Genomic DNA, 16343 nt, shown 5'->3' with positions numbered 1-16343 from the left:
AATTTGAAAACAGAGCTTGTCCAGCAGTCACATTTGGGCTTCTTATATATCAACCTTTCCTAAGTCTAGACCTTGGGATTCCATTTAACAGGAAGTCCACACAGCTGACACGGATCCATCCAGGTATAAGAATAGCTTCCCTAGAGCTCTTCAAGTCAGGCTTCAGAGAGTAATGCCTCCAGATGTCTGCCTAGAGATGGTTCCCAGCCTCAGCTGCATAGGAGAATGACCTGAGAAGCTTTAAATATCAGACTACTGAAAAAGAATCGCAAAGGCAGGACTTAGGTATCTAATTTTTTTTTAAGTGTTTCTACTGCATCTCTAAGGTTGAAAACCATTGAATAAGGTAGGCATTGGGCCCGCCTGAGGTGTGTCTACTATAAGAAAGATGGCACAGACACAGAGGAGAAGATATACATCTTCCAAAGAGCATGAACCTAAAAGAAGAAACAAAGGGGCTGATCCATAAATACATAGTTTCTTTTCCCAATTTCTCTACATAGATAAAGTCTTACATTTCCCTTGGGGAGAAACGGGCAGAGGATTTGGAAAGGGCAGAAGTATCTTCCCAGTTCTGTGCTCTTCTCAGGAATGGAGTTCAAGTTTCCTTGTATAATTGTGAGGCTCGGGCAACTGGTTTGCCCTTGTAGTGGATGTGACTTTCAAGCTAGGCCTTCATAGAGAAATTTGCACATACAAAAAATTGGAGGAACAGAAAAAAAAAAAATGGAGGAAGAGTGGATGAAGGAGAATTTGGAAGGAAGGATTTTTTTCTCTCTCTCAAGATGTTTTCAGTGATCTTCTGGGCAATGATAGAATAATTTTTTTTTTTTTTTTAAGTAGACTCCACACCCAACATGGATGCCAACATGGGGCTTAAACTCAACACCCAGAGATCAAGACCTGAGCTGAAATCAAGAATCGGATTCTTAAGAGACTAAGCCACCCAGGAATCCCTGAAAGAATGATTTTTAAAGTACTAGGTATAAAATAAACAAAATACCTAAATTACAAGTTGGCTGAAATATGTCTTTCTGAGCTCAGGACCTTCAGCGACTCATTCTTTATATCGCAGGCTCTCAGCATTCTCCGATCCTACGGACAAATTGAAGTATCCCTGCCATAGGTTCTCGTGACACGCAGAACAATTTAGAAACCTGTATTAGTGATTATCTGGTGAATGTCTGGTCAATGAATTCAATGAGGACAGAAGCCGGATCTGCGTATTCTTCATTAGATTCCAGGCTCCGGCCAGTGTTGTTCCAGGTCTGTCGAATAACAGTCCCAGGCCATTCACTGGCAGCAAAAGCTGCTCGAAGTTGCAAATAAGGAAAGAATTTTTTTTTTTAAAAAAAGAGGTGGTTGGGGACTTCATTAGAATTGGGAGTATCAGACAGCTTGAAAATGAAAATCAAATAAGGTTGCCAGTCTTTGCACAGGGCTGAGTTGCCTGTTCTCACCCACCACGATCCGCCACAGTGTAAGCACGCCCGCCACCAGTCAAGTGACCTGTATAAGGGGCACCTGGGTTGGCTCAGCGGGTTAGGCCTCTGCCTTCAGCTCAGGTCATGATCTCAGGGTCCCGGGATCAAGCCCGGCATCGGGCTCTCTGCTAAGCGGGAGCCTATTTCCCCCTCTCTCTGTCTACCTCTCTGCCTACTTGTGAACTATATCTCTTAAGTAAATAAATAAAATCTTGAGAAACAAAAAAAGAGAGAGACCTATATAAGACAAGATGATTCTAGAATAAGACCTCAAAAGACCATCTCCATGCAGTCAATTGCACTCAGCCCGGGCACCTGCTCAGCCGAATAAGGGGAAAAATAAATAAAGATGTCCAGAAGATTCTTCCTGCTCTAACGCCTCAGCATAATAACCAACACCTATTCCAAATAATCATTTTTCTGGACAACAGTCTGGGGCATGACAGTAACCATGAGGTTAACTACCCGACCTTGAATTCAAAGGAGGAAAATGTGGTTAACTCGATGTCAAATAAACACAGGGCACCAAACTCCCTGGTAAATGCTACCCTCAAACAACTGCTCAATTCAGTTGCACTGCCTTGGCTCTTCTGAAAAACCATCTCTGCCCGGGCTGCCCAAATGATAAGCCAAATCCTGGGAAAGAATCGTGCTCCTGAATCTTGGGGAATATTTATGAAAGCAAATACAGGGAACAAATAAATTCAGTGATAGAAAAACAATACCCAGCTCTCTTCCACGTTGCCCTGGGCAAATCTGTTGCTTAAACAATAACAACAGGATCTAATCAGTAAACCTCTCGGCTGCCAAAATTATACAAGCAACTTGCCTATTTAAAATGTCACATTTCCCCATCTGATATAAATATCTGCCGTCTGCTCACATTCCTAAAGTGTAATACAAATTAGGCCCAAACTAAAATCTACCGTGGCACAAACTAATTTTTTTTTCCCTTTCAAATGACCTAGATCTTGCATTATAAAAATTGTGAAGCCCTGGTGGTCTTTTCAGTAATTGGAATAGGTCAATGAAGCCTGGGTTGCTTTTCAGCCCCGCCTGTCCACATTATTTTACACATGGGATAGGCTTGACTAGCTCATTCTCTCTACAGAGACCTGGTTCAGCCTCAACAACCTCTTATACAACACCACAGCAACACTGCCTGTTATCTGATTGCTGGGAAAATCGTAGTAGTGAGCGTTTTTTATGCTACTGAATAGATCTGGTAATAAAACAAAACAAAACCAAAAAACACACAACTTGAAAAGTATTTTTTAAAAAAATGTGGAAATAATGGAAAAGGTAAAAAGGCTAATCTGAAAGACTAATATAACTATAATCAGATTTGTTGCCTATGTAGGTTTATGCCAGTATACAGATTTTCTCATTAATGCCAGGAAGCAAGAAATGTAAGCCATGAAAAAATACCCAACCTGTACACTTTGGTGCCTTCCTATAAAATTAAATTTATATTGCAAATGTACTACATGCAGACCAGAACCATTTGTCTCCAAGTGTCTTCCTTGGACACAGCTATATCAAGATCCCCTGGGGTAGTGGTAAAAAATGCTGTCACCAAACACCTTCTGAATTAGACTCTCTCTTAGGAACAGGACCCAGGTATCTGCATTTTCAACATCTCCTGTTCCCCTCAAATAGTGTGCTTACTCTGCAAACCCAGCTTCCTGATAAGTCCTTAGCTATCCCTTCTGATCCAATCGGACCCCCTAAGCTGCTTACATAGAGAAATAGCTGCCTGGGGTTTTACAGTTAAGAGAACCTCTCCCTGGAGCTTGTGATTCCTTTAGATCTCTGATCTCACTTGAACCAAGTTAAGTAAGGAAAAATTCCATGCAAAGTCTAGTGATTAATAGAGGGCAGAAGAAACAATACCTTCAGTGTAGTAATGTGATGTTTGGAAGCTGAATAAAAATGTTAACTGCTTCCAATCTCGAAAGCCTCTCAAATTCGGGCAACCAGAGAAGCCAGAGCCATTCCCAAACCACCACCACCCAGCACTGTCACTTCTGTGTGATTATAAACAAATCACCTTCCCCAATCATCAACACCAGCACCCATGTTTGTGATTACCTAAAGCCTATAACCAACAATTCAACACCAGCAACCAAACCCCCAAGGAAAATAGCCCCTTCCCTAATATTCACTATCAACTTTGAGATATTCTTGCACATTAAATTAGGAATGAGAATTTTCAAAACAAACAACTCTAATTTTGAACATATTTCAAAGGTCTTTTGAGCAACAAAGGATACCTATGTTTACACAGTAATGTCAAGCAGGAAAGGAAAAAGGCCTCATATGCATAAACATCATTGGACTGGCATTAAGCCTCTCCCAGTCCAGCTCAACTGGAAAAAACGCCCCAAAGAAACATTTACAATATGTCTTTATTCTTTAGTGTTTGGCTTATCTGTTTAATAAATACTTATGAAAGTCAAGATTTTGATTTTATTTTTTATTTTATGATGAATTCTGCTATTTTTATGATCAATTGCTATATGATGTTATCTCTCAATTTACACGGCACTTCTAAGATATAAAGAGTATGACTCAAATGGCGCTCCTTGAGAAAATTATCCAAAATTCAACCATGTGGAGGCATGTCGGGGGAGGGGGGCACCTTTATTTCATTTTAGACCAAAGACTTCACAACCTTCATCATGCTTTGACCTTTCGGCTGAAATCTTTGTTACTGAAAAAGAAATCGCAGGACTGTAGTTTTCCCTAAGTCAGGGAAGGCGCAAGTAGGGCTTGCCAAAAAGAAAAAAAAAAGAAGAAAAAGCTATCTAAAAGTCTTACTTGTAGTTTCTGGAAAGAAGTCAAGCAGTATAGATAGAGGAAACAGAAAGCATACCCTTACTCATTTGGGGCTGAGTCTCTTCATCCACATCCAAATCTTCTAAATCTAGGAAATTGTCTACCTAGAAAAGGATTAACATCATTGTTATGTATATTAAACCTAATGAAAAAGTGCAATTAAGAATCAATGAATCCACTTCCACAGCATTCAAAGTGTGCAACTGAATCCACTTTTCTCATTAACTTTTGAGTCCCAGCTAAAGGTCTTTGTGTTCACTGTGGTTTCCCAGAGATATCTGAAAGAAGCAGTAAATTTGGAAGTTGGCCTGGATTTCGTAGGCACCATAGTAAGATCTCTATACTGAAAGGGAAAGAACAGTCTGAGGAGTTTTTGAAAAGGGACTCTCCCAGGATATATACCACCGCCGAGACAGTCCAAAACAGTCTCTACTTTTTGTTTTCGTTTTATTGCTTTTGCTTCTCAAGCAAATGATGGTGGTGGGTCTGGCTATTACCATAATGGGCTTTTCACTCTACAGAGTCAGAGAGAAGAAACTAAAGAAAGCAAAAGAGAAAGGCTCATTCGAAACAAAAATCATCCTGCCCCAGGTAAATCACAAAAGAGGTGAGCGGGGCCAAAAATCAAGTGTTCTCTCTTTCCAGCAAATAAAACTGAAAATTACTTCAAAGGTAAAAAGCAGAGCAAATGACCTTTACAGCCACAATAGCAGCATTTCAATGAAAGACTATTCCACGTGGAATACTGCTTTCCACAGCAAGCTGACAATGAGACATTTCATATTAACCAAATGGTAACATTTCAGACACAAACTAATTCATCTCAGGTGAATATCAAAGAGTGTAAATAAGAAAATGATTTCACCACCGGCACAAAGGAGACCTAGCAGAGTAAAGGCGTAATGTCGAAATGCCTTTTATGCTCATGACCTAAAACGCGTTCATAACAAAATACCATAAAATTACAAATTTAGGTCTCCTAAGTGGAATTCAAAACATAGCCTAGGTCTTTCTTCCCCTAGCTCTACACCCCAGACCACTGCTCTTACATACGAATTACAAATGGTAGCTTCCATTGCTTGCACGTACATAACTGCTGTTCTTTCCTGGCATCCAAGTGACAGCAAAAATTTATCTTCCCCACGATGGTTTTAGTGCCAAAACTGCTAAGTTGTCATTTCTCTTGATGGTGTATGTTCAGGGTGACTGGAGTCATGTTTCTGTACTCAAGAACCCATTCCATTTGCTAAGCTTTGAGGAAGAAAGATCTGGAACCCAGCCAACTGAACGTAGTTTAAGATATTTAAACACCAATTAAAAATCATATATATATATGACAGAGAGAAAGACAAAATCTGCTAAATTCTCCAATTTTGTATGAGTGACAGCAAATGGGTCCTTTGGGATTTTTTGTTTTGTTTTCAATTTTTTGTATTCTTTGCCATGGAAGAAAACTGAATCATCCCTTACCTTCACCTTTCCAGCCCGATTCAGATCACCTTGAAAGGAACTGCCAACTTTTTGGCCTTCATCTATCACTATCTGAAAATGAAAAAAAAAAAAAAAAAACCAGTGAGGACATCTTGATGAGAAAATGAAACAACCAAAAATAAAGGAGCTGATCTTGTAGCCCTTCAGGCAATAAAACTCCCCTTCCGGTTTTTGTTAATTAGCTATGCATGATGGACCAGATCCACTAAACCATAGTAGTGGTCAGGGAATAGTTTTCAGGAGGTCTGACTTCTACTTGTGCTTGTAGACTCATCCACAGAATAACCTAGAGTAAATTACTTAACCTCAGTTTTCTCATGTGTAAAATAGGAACACTCCCCACCTCATTACCCCACCCCCCCATCCCACCCCAATGCACCTCTCAAGGACAAACCAGAGAATGCTAATACAACATTTTCAAGTTATTAGGAAACAATATCATTGAACAATTCATTGCCTCTCCACATGCTGGTTAAAGACTCAACAGAAAATGCCTCTCCAACTGCCAGCAATAGCCAGTATAAAGTGAATCCTCTAGGGGGGAAAAAAAAGTTCTGACAACACCCGGGTGGCTCAGTTGGTTAAACATCTGCCTTTGGCTCAGGTCATGGTCCCAGGGTCCTGGGATGGAGCCCTGCACCAGGCTCCCTGCTCAGCTAAGAGCCTGCTCTCCCTCTCTCTACTGCTCCCCCTACTTGTGCTCTCTCTCTCTCTGTCAAATAAATAAATAAAATCTTTTTTTTTTTTAAAGATTTTATTTATTTATTTGACAGAGAGAGATCACAGTAGGAGAGAGGAAGGGAAGAGATCACAGAGAGAGGAAGGGAAGCAGGCCCCTTGCTGAGCAGAGAGCCCGATGTGGGACTCGATCCCAGGACCCTGAGATCATGACCTGAGCCGAAGGCAGCAGCTTAACCCACTGAGCCACCCAGGCGCCCCAAATAAATAAATAAAATCTTTTAAAAAAAGAAAAAGTTCTGGTCCCATAATCATTTCATTGGATGTTAAGTTCTGGAATTAAAACACTGTAGGCCTCTGGCATACAGAAACACTTTTCTAACACAGAGACTTTTGTTCCCTCATATGAAACCACATCTCACATATAACCATAATTTTGTCCACAATAACACAGGAAGACATGATGAGCTAGAAAATAGAAAACTGGGGCACCTGGGTGGCTCAGTCCTTAAGTGTCTGCCTTCAGCTCAGGTCATGATCTCAGGGTCTTGTGATCGAGCCCCATATTGGGCTCCCTGCTCAGCAGGAAGCCTGCTTCCCCCTCTCCCACTCTCCCTGCTTGTGTTCCCCTCTTGCTGTGTCTTCTATCAAATATAAATAAAATCTTAAAAAAAAATAAAAGAAAGAAAGTAGAAACTCAAATGTTGTAAAAAATACAACAGCTTCCACTAGGGTTCCTTGAAAATTAAAAAACCATAGCTAAGGAGAATATAAATATTGTCTATTAAGTCTTAAAGATTAGGAAGAGAGCATCCAATATTTAATAACAAAATGTTGGAAAAAATAAGATAACAGATTTTACTTTAAGAGATGAATCCAGAGCAGATAATAGAAACTCCCATTTAACACAGAGAATTATAAAAAGCAATTCTTTTGTCCCAAATAGAGGACAAGCTAAAATATGTAAATAATTACAAGAATTTTTAGATGGCAGTTCCTTAAAGGAACTTAAAAACTTAGGGCTAACCAAGTTACCCTCATAAACACTGGCTGCTGAAATCATAAAATGTAATGACGATTTTTGGGGGTGCCTGGGTGGCTCAGCCAGTTAAGTGTCCAACTCTTGGTTTAAGTTCAGGTCATGATCTCATGAGTCCTGGGACTGGGCTCCACATTGGGCTCTGCACTTTGTAGGGAGCCTGCATGACCTCAGCTCCTCCCCCAACTCTCACTCTCTCAAATAAATAAATAAATAGATCTTTTTAAAAAAGGAAAAAGAAATAAAATAATGACTCTTAATAAAGTTTCCCAATGGCACTCCTTCCAGAATTAAGAATCTGAGTTACTGATCCAATAACTGTCCAATGTTTCTTATGTTTTTACAGTTTCTTTCTCTTTTTAATTCATAAAGAATGCTCTTTTTCCTGTTTCTATAAATGTGCTATGACATTACCTGTTCGTCTTCTGAACATTGTGATGAAGTATGAAGAAAGACGGCTTTGTTTCTAAGATGATGATCATTTGGTTCATTTTCATGAGCAAATTTTACTGAAGGAAATACGTTTTCTGAAGAATCAGTTCCAAATGCTCCTCGTTTGGTCACATTATCCTCTGAAATGATAAGTTACACATTAGAAAATATACAAACACCCAGTCTTGCTTATTTTGCATTTCCTGAGTCTTTCTTCCAAACAATAACAACAACAAATGCTCTTCAAAGTCTACAAGCAGAATGTTTGAGATACTGAGCACTCTGAACTTTACAAAATTTTTTCTAAAAATGCATAGAACGATAACACTATTTCATTCACTTTTCAACAAATACTAAGTGCTTACTATTATACCCAGCACTGTTCTCAGCCATTGTTAAAAGGTCAATGAAGTATGGTATTTGAAAAACTCTTAGGCATTAATTATCTCATTTTTTTCCCTAAATTTGAAGGGAGGTTTTCCTTATATGGAAGCAATGTATGTGTCATTTTAGAAAGTTTTTAAGAGAAAAAATTAAAATTAGAAATAATTCTGTAAAACAGAAAAGCTATAACAATTTTTTTTCAATGGCTATTTTTCTCGTATTTTATCTGTGGATCCATATACTTCTAAAAAGCAATGTTTGACTATCCTTGACTATTTAAAACTATAAACAATTAATACTTTTGTACTAAATCTATGCATATTCATGATTATGTTCTTAGGATAAAGAAAGTCTAAGATTAATCCTAAATTAAGAGATTGAGAAAATTATGATAACATGATGCCATTAACAGAAATGTGGGGGATAAATTCAGATGAGAGATAATGAATTAAGCTTTGATCATGTTCATTTGAAGTGCCAGTAGAAATTGTGAGGGAAATGTCCCAGAGGCAGCTGCAAATGCAGGCTAAAATGTGGGAGAGATATCAGAGCAATAGGTAAATATCTGCTAAAAATCACACTGAGATAATGGTCTAAGCCGTAAAACTGCTTTCTATATTAGAATTAATCATTAGGGTTAACATTTGCTGTGTGTCAGATAGTCTTTTATGAGCACTCATAAATCTCATTTAAAGCCCGCAACAACCCTATAGGTAGTTACCATTAGTACCCCCATTTTACAGATGAGGAAACCAAGGCCTACAGAGAGGTCGAGTAACTTACTCAAAGCTACATGGCTAGTGGGGCACCTGGGTGGCTCAGCGGGTTAAAGCCTCTGCCTTCGGCTCAGGTCATGATCCCACGGTCCTGGGATCCAGCCCTGCATTGGGCTCTCTGCTCAGCGGGGAGCCTGCTTCTCTTCCTCTCTCTCTGCCTGCCTCTCTGCCTGCCTGTGATCTCCGTCAAATAAATAAAATCTTTTTTTTTTTTAAAGATTTTATTTATTTATTTGAGAGAGAGACAGTGAGAGAGAGCATGAGTGAGGAGAAGGTCAGAGGGAGAAGCAGACTCCCCATGGAGCTGGGAGCCCGATGCGGGACTCGATCCCGGGACTCCGGGATCATGACCTGAGCCGAAGGCAGTCGTCCAACCAACTGAGCCACCCAGGCGTCCCAAATAAAATCTTAAAAAAAAAAAAAAAAAGTTACATGGCTAGCAAATAGCACAGTGGGGATTTGAAGTCAGGCCTTTAGACTCAGAACCCACACTCCCAACCACAGTGTTATGCCAACTGGAGTAATATAGCAGATAAAGGCAAAGAGTCCTTAGAAAACAGAAGAATGAAGCAGAAAAAAGACAAAGAAAAAATCCTGGAAAAGAGACAAGAGAAGTTTACAATAGCACCAGAAGAAGCAAGAGTGCATAGAAGTGGCTTGCTGCAAATGAGCAGAGCAAATGCAGGAATCTGTGTAGTGATCAACAGAAGAGTGATAAAGAGATTCAAAAGAGGTCAAGTGGCAGAAATCAAGCAACAAGCAGATTGGAGAACCCTGTTCCATCTCCTTATGGTACTCCACCATGAAAAAGCTCCAGGGTCACAAGGACTGTCTGATCTGTGAGCTTTGTAGGCAGGTGTCTGCTAAAGGCGTTACAAGACAGCCTAACCCAGCCCAGTGGCCAAGCTTGTTTCTCTTGAGCTGTTAATTGCATGGCTTCAGAGTCAGTGAGATTCTTGTTCACAGCTGGGTGCAACTCCAGAGTCCTTTGTTTGCTTCCTTCTACCCCATCACCGGCAGAGTTAAGACATGTGGGGGTACCTATAGGACATGAACACAGAGATACTGCTGGAGCACAGAGGTCACGTAACCTAGTCTATAAGCCAGTGAGGGAAAATGCAAATACTAACTGCACCACTTTCTCTTTAAAAAGAATTAAGAAATAACACAAGTTCAGGCCAGCTCTCTCTACTGACTCGGGAACCAACATCTGTGACTCCTAATGCTTTCCACAGGCACAGTAGAAACTCTAATGTGAAGCACTAGTCTTGGCAGGGGGCAGTGAGGGAACAGAGGGGTAGGAAGGGGGAGAGTGAGTGAGGTAGTGGGAGGGTTGCCGAGAATACTGCTGGAGTAATCGACAACAAAAAATTCTCTTCCAAATCCACAGGCTGAATGCTTGAGGTACTAAAAGACCAGAGAAGTGAGGTAGAGAAGGTCATGGGACTTCTCCTCCTGGACTTTTTTTACAGCCACAGAGGGGTCCTTCATCAGTCCTAGGGCCAAGATAAGTGATGGTAGCAGGGTAGAGGGAGATAAGCGTAGTAACAGGAGGAGTTCCTCAAACTCCATCAAAGTTAGAGGCAAGAAGACTACCTGTGACTACCTGTCATTCTTCCTCAGAGCACTGTTCTCATAGGAGGTGGAAGTTTCCCTTCTCCCTGCTTATCCTTTATGTCTAGCACAACCTCAATCTAGTATTGACTAAGAAAACACTATGTCCCAGCACACTGTTGTAATAGTCTATTGACTTAAGAACCTGAAAAGCACAGCGATGTCTGGGAAGAATAGATGCTCTGTAAGGACAAGCTCTATTTATTCTCATAATCACTCAATGTACACCTCTGCCATTTCCAATAAAACATGCAGGTTATTTGACAGATAACCCGATGAAACTCCTTCAAAATAAAAAGCAATGTATCACAAAGTCCCAGGTTTTGATGCCGACGTTGGACTATTGTTGGGGTCTCAGATCTAACAAAATATTTGGCTCATCCTTTTAAAACTTTATTTCATAAACATAAAGCTTTCATTTAAAAAATACCAGAAGATTCAGAAAAGAATGTGTTCTCTCTCTGACAGAACCTATAGTTGAGGCCTCCTTCCTGAACCTTGAAAATCGTTCCACAAGAATATTTACTCGATCACTCCAAAGACCCAGAAGTGCTTCTCATAAAAGCTTTTATCATTTTTTTTGAAAAAGCAGCAAAATATAAATCTCTTGGCAAAATAAAATAGGAAAAAAAGTTCTTTTTTTTCAATATGATAATGTCAAAATGGCAGATGCTGGCACAGCCCAGAATCCAAAGTGGCCTACAGCCTGATCAGAGAGCCAGCTGCTGCCTCCTGGAGTTACCCCGGTGGCATTCCAAACGTGCCACCCAAGTGTCCGTCTCATCTCCTTCTGTTTCTGTGTTCCATTGAGCCCTCTTCCCCCTTTCATCTTATCCCTAATGTTCCTTGCTTTGAAATAAGTGTCAGACATAATACACTTTAGAAATCTAGCAGCAATATTTCAGAGCACAAGTAGGTTACTGAGACCTGAAAGAGAGTTTCTCTGGGTATTTCTGAGTGGAAACTTCAATACAGATGAAACAAAGGCTTTTTGTTGTTTTGTTTTGTTTTGTTTTTTTCCTCTCCTAAAGGTTGCATTATTCTGAAGCAATGGAATTTCAATTTTCTTTTGATACCAAACAGACACGCTTCCAACAGATCTCCCTTTCAAGGCCACCAACTAGACCCACCGTGTCTAATTTCAGGCCAAGGAAAAAGATTTCACTCCTTGAAAAGGTCGAAACCACAGATGCCTCAATAAATTAAACACTGATCGCATGTTGATTGTATAGCTTCTGGATGAACGTGACCGCTTTCAGAGAACTCCATTTTGAAAGAAAAAAAAAAAGTTTTAAAAAATTCAAATCCATCCATACAAAAGTCAGATTAGACTAGACCCCAGGTGCGGAGAAACATCACTGCACTGGCAGGAGAGTTTTCACAAATCAACACAACCAGCATCAGAATTCATGACCAAATCCCGACAACAACCTCCAGTGTCTTTACTTCTGCACCAGGGTCAGTGGCAATGTAAATCAAGAGCATGTTCTCAATCGTGAAGAGATATTGACCATGTGGCTAGAAGGAAAGAAAACTTCTTGGGGGGAAATTCTGTGCAACACTGGATATTTGCAGAAGCCCTCTGCAAAGAGAATAGGGGCTAAGCAATCATGCTGATAACAAGGCTGGGTACTTTGAAAGTCAGGGGGTGATTTTCACATTATATTCCTAGCCTGGAGCAATGTTTCTCTGGACAATAATATTTGCTCTTGATTTGTCCAACCAAACTACTTCACTCCACTGCTTCTTGATCACATGCTCCTTGGTATCCGGCCTCCCCTGGAGCGATAGTCATTAGGATTAAATAAGCAATTTAAAAACCAATCAATCATAAATCAGAATAAATCCAAAGAAGCTAAATTCAGCAGACAAATGTTTTGTCTAAATTCCCTTCGCAGTGTTCTGAATTCCAACTGTTTTATGTTCTTCATTTGAAAGGGCACAGGGAAGAGAGGATTACCTCAGCCCAGCCAGTCAGGAATAATTGTGCTTTCCCCCAGGCTGGATGATAATTGACTCATTATTCACAGTCATAGCTCTCAAGCTGCCAAGACACAAATGCACAACCCTGGCCCAGGAAAAAAAAAAAAAAAAGTGTGTGTCAAAGCCCAAGATGAGGGGCACAACAGCAGTAAGTTAACATTGTTGAAACATCCAGTTTAAGGTATTCATAGAGAGAAAAATGTGAAGAGAGTGTAAAGTGGTTGAAAGTTGATTTATGGGAAGAAAATCCGAGTGGCCGTTGAGTCATACAATCCGTTCAGTCTGGAAAATTATACTCCAGGCATCAACTATATGCAAGGTGACAAAGATGGGGAGCCCCAGTCCCTGCCCTTACAGAGTTTACACACCAAGAAGTTAACCCAAGTATGTCAACCACGAGAAGAGAATACAACCATGGAAGACAATGGAAGGGAGTCCAAGGTCAGAGAATGGCAAAATCACAACAGGTTTGGGAAAATCACAAGAGGCTTCACATAGGCATGGAGCATCTGAGTTGGGCTTTGAGAGACCGCAACAAATTTCAACAGGCAAGCACTGCTGAGGTTATCCCACAGAGGGAAAATGGCATGAACAAAGCCCCCAAAATGGGAAAGCAAAGCCCCTGGGGAAGAGTCACAAAGTATTCTAGGAAGAAGGGAGCACATGTGCTGTGACACATGGAAGGGCTGACATTTGGAGGGCCTGACAAGAACTCTGCAGTGTATTTAGGCCTTGGAGAGTCACAATTAGAGCTATGCTCTAAGGAGAGGAAATGAGTAGAAGGGAGCATTGTAGACCAGACACTGGAGTGAGCAATAGAAAGTCAAGGTAGTAATCCAGGTAAGAATTAAAGGGACCCTGAGCAAAGGATTTAAGAAAGAACTCCCTTTGTGAGTTCTTTTTTCATCTGTGAGACAGAAATGAAGACATTATCTCCAAGTGGTTATATTTCCTCCTCCCTGTAGATAACTCAGAATATTCACCTTATCTTCCCACTGGAATCTGTACTATTCTAATTTGGCACACCCTAAGTAACTTCTTTTTTTTTTTTTTTTAACAATCTCTGTGAAGATGGAAGTAGATAATACAGCAGCTTGCAACCTGTGAAAGGGATTACACTCTGGTGCAAAAGAATCTACACATGTCATCCCACAAGATAAGCTCACCTTCCCAGTGGATTCAGCCACGGAAGTGAGGTGGCCCGCGGTAGCAGCAGATAGGGCACATTTGAACAAAGCTTTCCTTAGCTCCCAGAATCCTTAACAGGGTGACCGCTGCTGCTGACACTGTCTACACAAGGTAGGATCTTGTTACATCCAAGAAGTTCCTTTCTTTTTCTATCACAATCCATACCTACTTAAAACTTCCAAGTCTATGCACATACACTTCATTTTCTTAGTCGGAAATATGAGGACAGACAAATAGGTCTCTCCTCATTCTTGAGCCAAATCCAGAGTCACAAGGCCATAGACTCACCTAGTGAAAAACTTACAACAAACATCTAAGTATCCATGAAGAGTAGCTCTACTTCTCCATTAATGACGTATAATTTATTAAATTCACTTATTTTAAATGTACAATTCAATGATTTTTAATCAACACAGAGTTGTGCAACCATCACCACAATTAAATCTTTAGGTCACGTCCTTCACCCCAAAAAGGTCTCTGGGGCGCATCTATAGTCACCCCCTGTTCCCACATCTAACTGCAGGCAAACCATACCACTAATCTACTTTTTATAGCTATAGATCTGCCTTTTCTAGACCTTCCATATAAATGTAATCATACAATATGTGGTCTTTGAGCCCGACTTTTTCACCGAGCACACATCTTTGAGCTTTACCCGTGGTAGCATATATCAGTACTTTGCTCTTTTTTATCTACTGTGTGGAGAGATGCCATTCTGTTTTTTCCATTCACCAGTGAATGGACAATTGGGGGCTTTCCACATCTTGTACCCCCTTGATTCTGAGGCTGAGTTTGATCAAGGACCACTACTGCTAACCCAGTTCTGTGCTGTGCCACTACAGGATGAAGCCGAAACAAAAGACAGAGTTCCAGCCTCCCTCCACACCCAGACAATGGGAAGAATGCACATACTCAGTGAAGCTGAAACTCTTATCATCATCTCTCTTCACATGGTCACAGCCTTACAATGAGGCCACTCTATTATTTATCTGAAGTCACCTGAAACCTTTCTTATTGTTCATTGTCTACCTCTTCCCAGTAAGCCTAAGGAAAGCAGGGACCTCTTGGTCAGGAAATTACTCACAGTTCCTGAAAAGGAAAATATTCATTCTCCACTCCAAAGGGCATATAACATTTAAGACCGAACATAGAGTGATGCTCAACCTTGCCACCAGAGAGTTCACTGTGTGAACTGAGCTGGAAGATTCAAGGAAGAGTTAAGAAAGTTATAAGATGGTCAGCTCCACTCAGGTCATGATCTCAGAGCCCTGCACTGGGCTCTCTGCTCAACAGGGAGCATGGATTCCCCTTCTTTCTGCCTGCTGCTCTGCCTACTTGTGATCTCTCTCTCTGTTAAATAAATAAATAAAATCTTTTTAATAAATAAATAAAATCTTTAAAAAAAAAAGGAAATAAAGTTATAAGACATGGCCTTTGTCTATGAGAAACATATAATTTATTCTCTTAAAATCTGTACTCACTCAAAGGCACAACATTTTGCATATCTTTCAGCCAGCATTTCCATGTCTAAGAATTTATCCAAAAGAAATAATTAAGTATGTGGGCAAAGATTTCACTACAAAGCCAAAAATGTCTAATATTTTCCCTTGAAATTTTTTACTTAATCAAGGCCTCAAATTTTTGCATATCTTTGAATTTCCATGTGTAAAAAATGTATCCAAAGGCCATAAATAAGAAGGGTACAAAGAAAAAAAAAAAGCATACAAAGATGTAGCTACTGAAAAAATAAATAAATAAGGCCAAAAGCATTACTAGGAATCTACGACGCTAGCCATGTCCACGCCTCAGCTGCCCTCCATACCCTCTGACCTCAGCTCCCCCCTCTCACCCTTGTTCCTGCCACTCAGGCCACAATGACCTCTTCCCTGCTCCTCAACCAGGCCCAGCGCTGCTGTGAACAGGCCTCCACTCTGGTTGTTCCCTTGGCCTCAAATGCCTTTCCTTCAAGAATCTACGGGCTTTCCTTCATCAGCTTCTTCCAATCTTCACTCACATTTTACCTTCCCAAAGAGGCCCAACAGCATCATTCTACATAAAAATGCAACCCTATACCTCCCCACCAGCACTCATGACCCTCAGATCCTGCTCAGTATATTTTTTTGTCTTTACCAGAACAGTTACTATCTTCTAACATAAATATTTTTCTTACTTATTATGTTTACTGTTCGTTGCTCTCTCCTCCTGCTAGGATTCAAATTCCCTGAAGGGTAATGACCTTTGTCTCTTTTGGTCACTTATGTGAGCATTACTTGGCACACAGTAGGTGTTCAATAAACATTTACTAAATGAATGAGGACAGACAATGCAACATCATCTGTAATAGCCAAAAATTGGATAACTAAATGTCCAACAAAAAAGAGAAGGGCGAAATAAATTATAGCATATCCACACAATTGAATACTATGCAGTCTAACA

The 16343-nt window shown here is 40.3% G+C and overlaps 1 protein-coding gene across 4 annotated transcripts in view; it reads right to left on the bottom strand.

Annotated features, from left to right (window-relative positions):
• Nucleotides 1-16343, bottom strand: part of IFTAP (intraflagellar transport associated protein) — a 67079-nt gene that overhangs the window by 16727 nt on the left and 34009 nt on the right. For 2 of the 4 annotated variants that reach the window (XM_082748977.1, XM_082748978.1), the window contains 3 exons: nt 7945-8102; nt 5793-5864; nt 4360-4426 (listed from right to left, as the gene is read on the bottom strand). In XM_082748977.1, coding sequence (XP_082605103.1) covers nt 4360-4426; nt 5793-5864; nt 7945-8102 — 297 coding nt within the window. The remainder of the gene's footprint in view (nt 1-4359; nt 4427-5792; nt 5865-7944; nt 8103-16343) is intronic. The other 2 variants (XM_082748979.1, XM_082748980.1) reach the window with 1 other exon arrangement.

The sequence above is a fragment of the Mustela nivalis genome, assembly GCF_964662115.1.
Source record: "Mustela nivalis genome assembly, chromosome: 9".
NCBI classification, from domain to species: Eukaryota; Metazoa; Chordata; class Mammalia; order Carnivora; family Mustelidae; genus Mustela; species Mustela nivalis.
The sequence above is the reverse complement of the archived record's forward strand: the minus strand, read 5'-3'. Positions and strand labels throughout refer to the sequence as shown.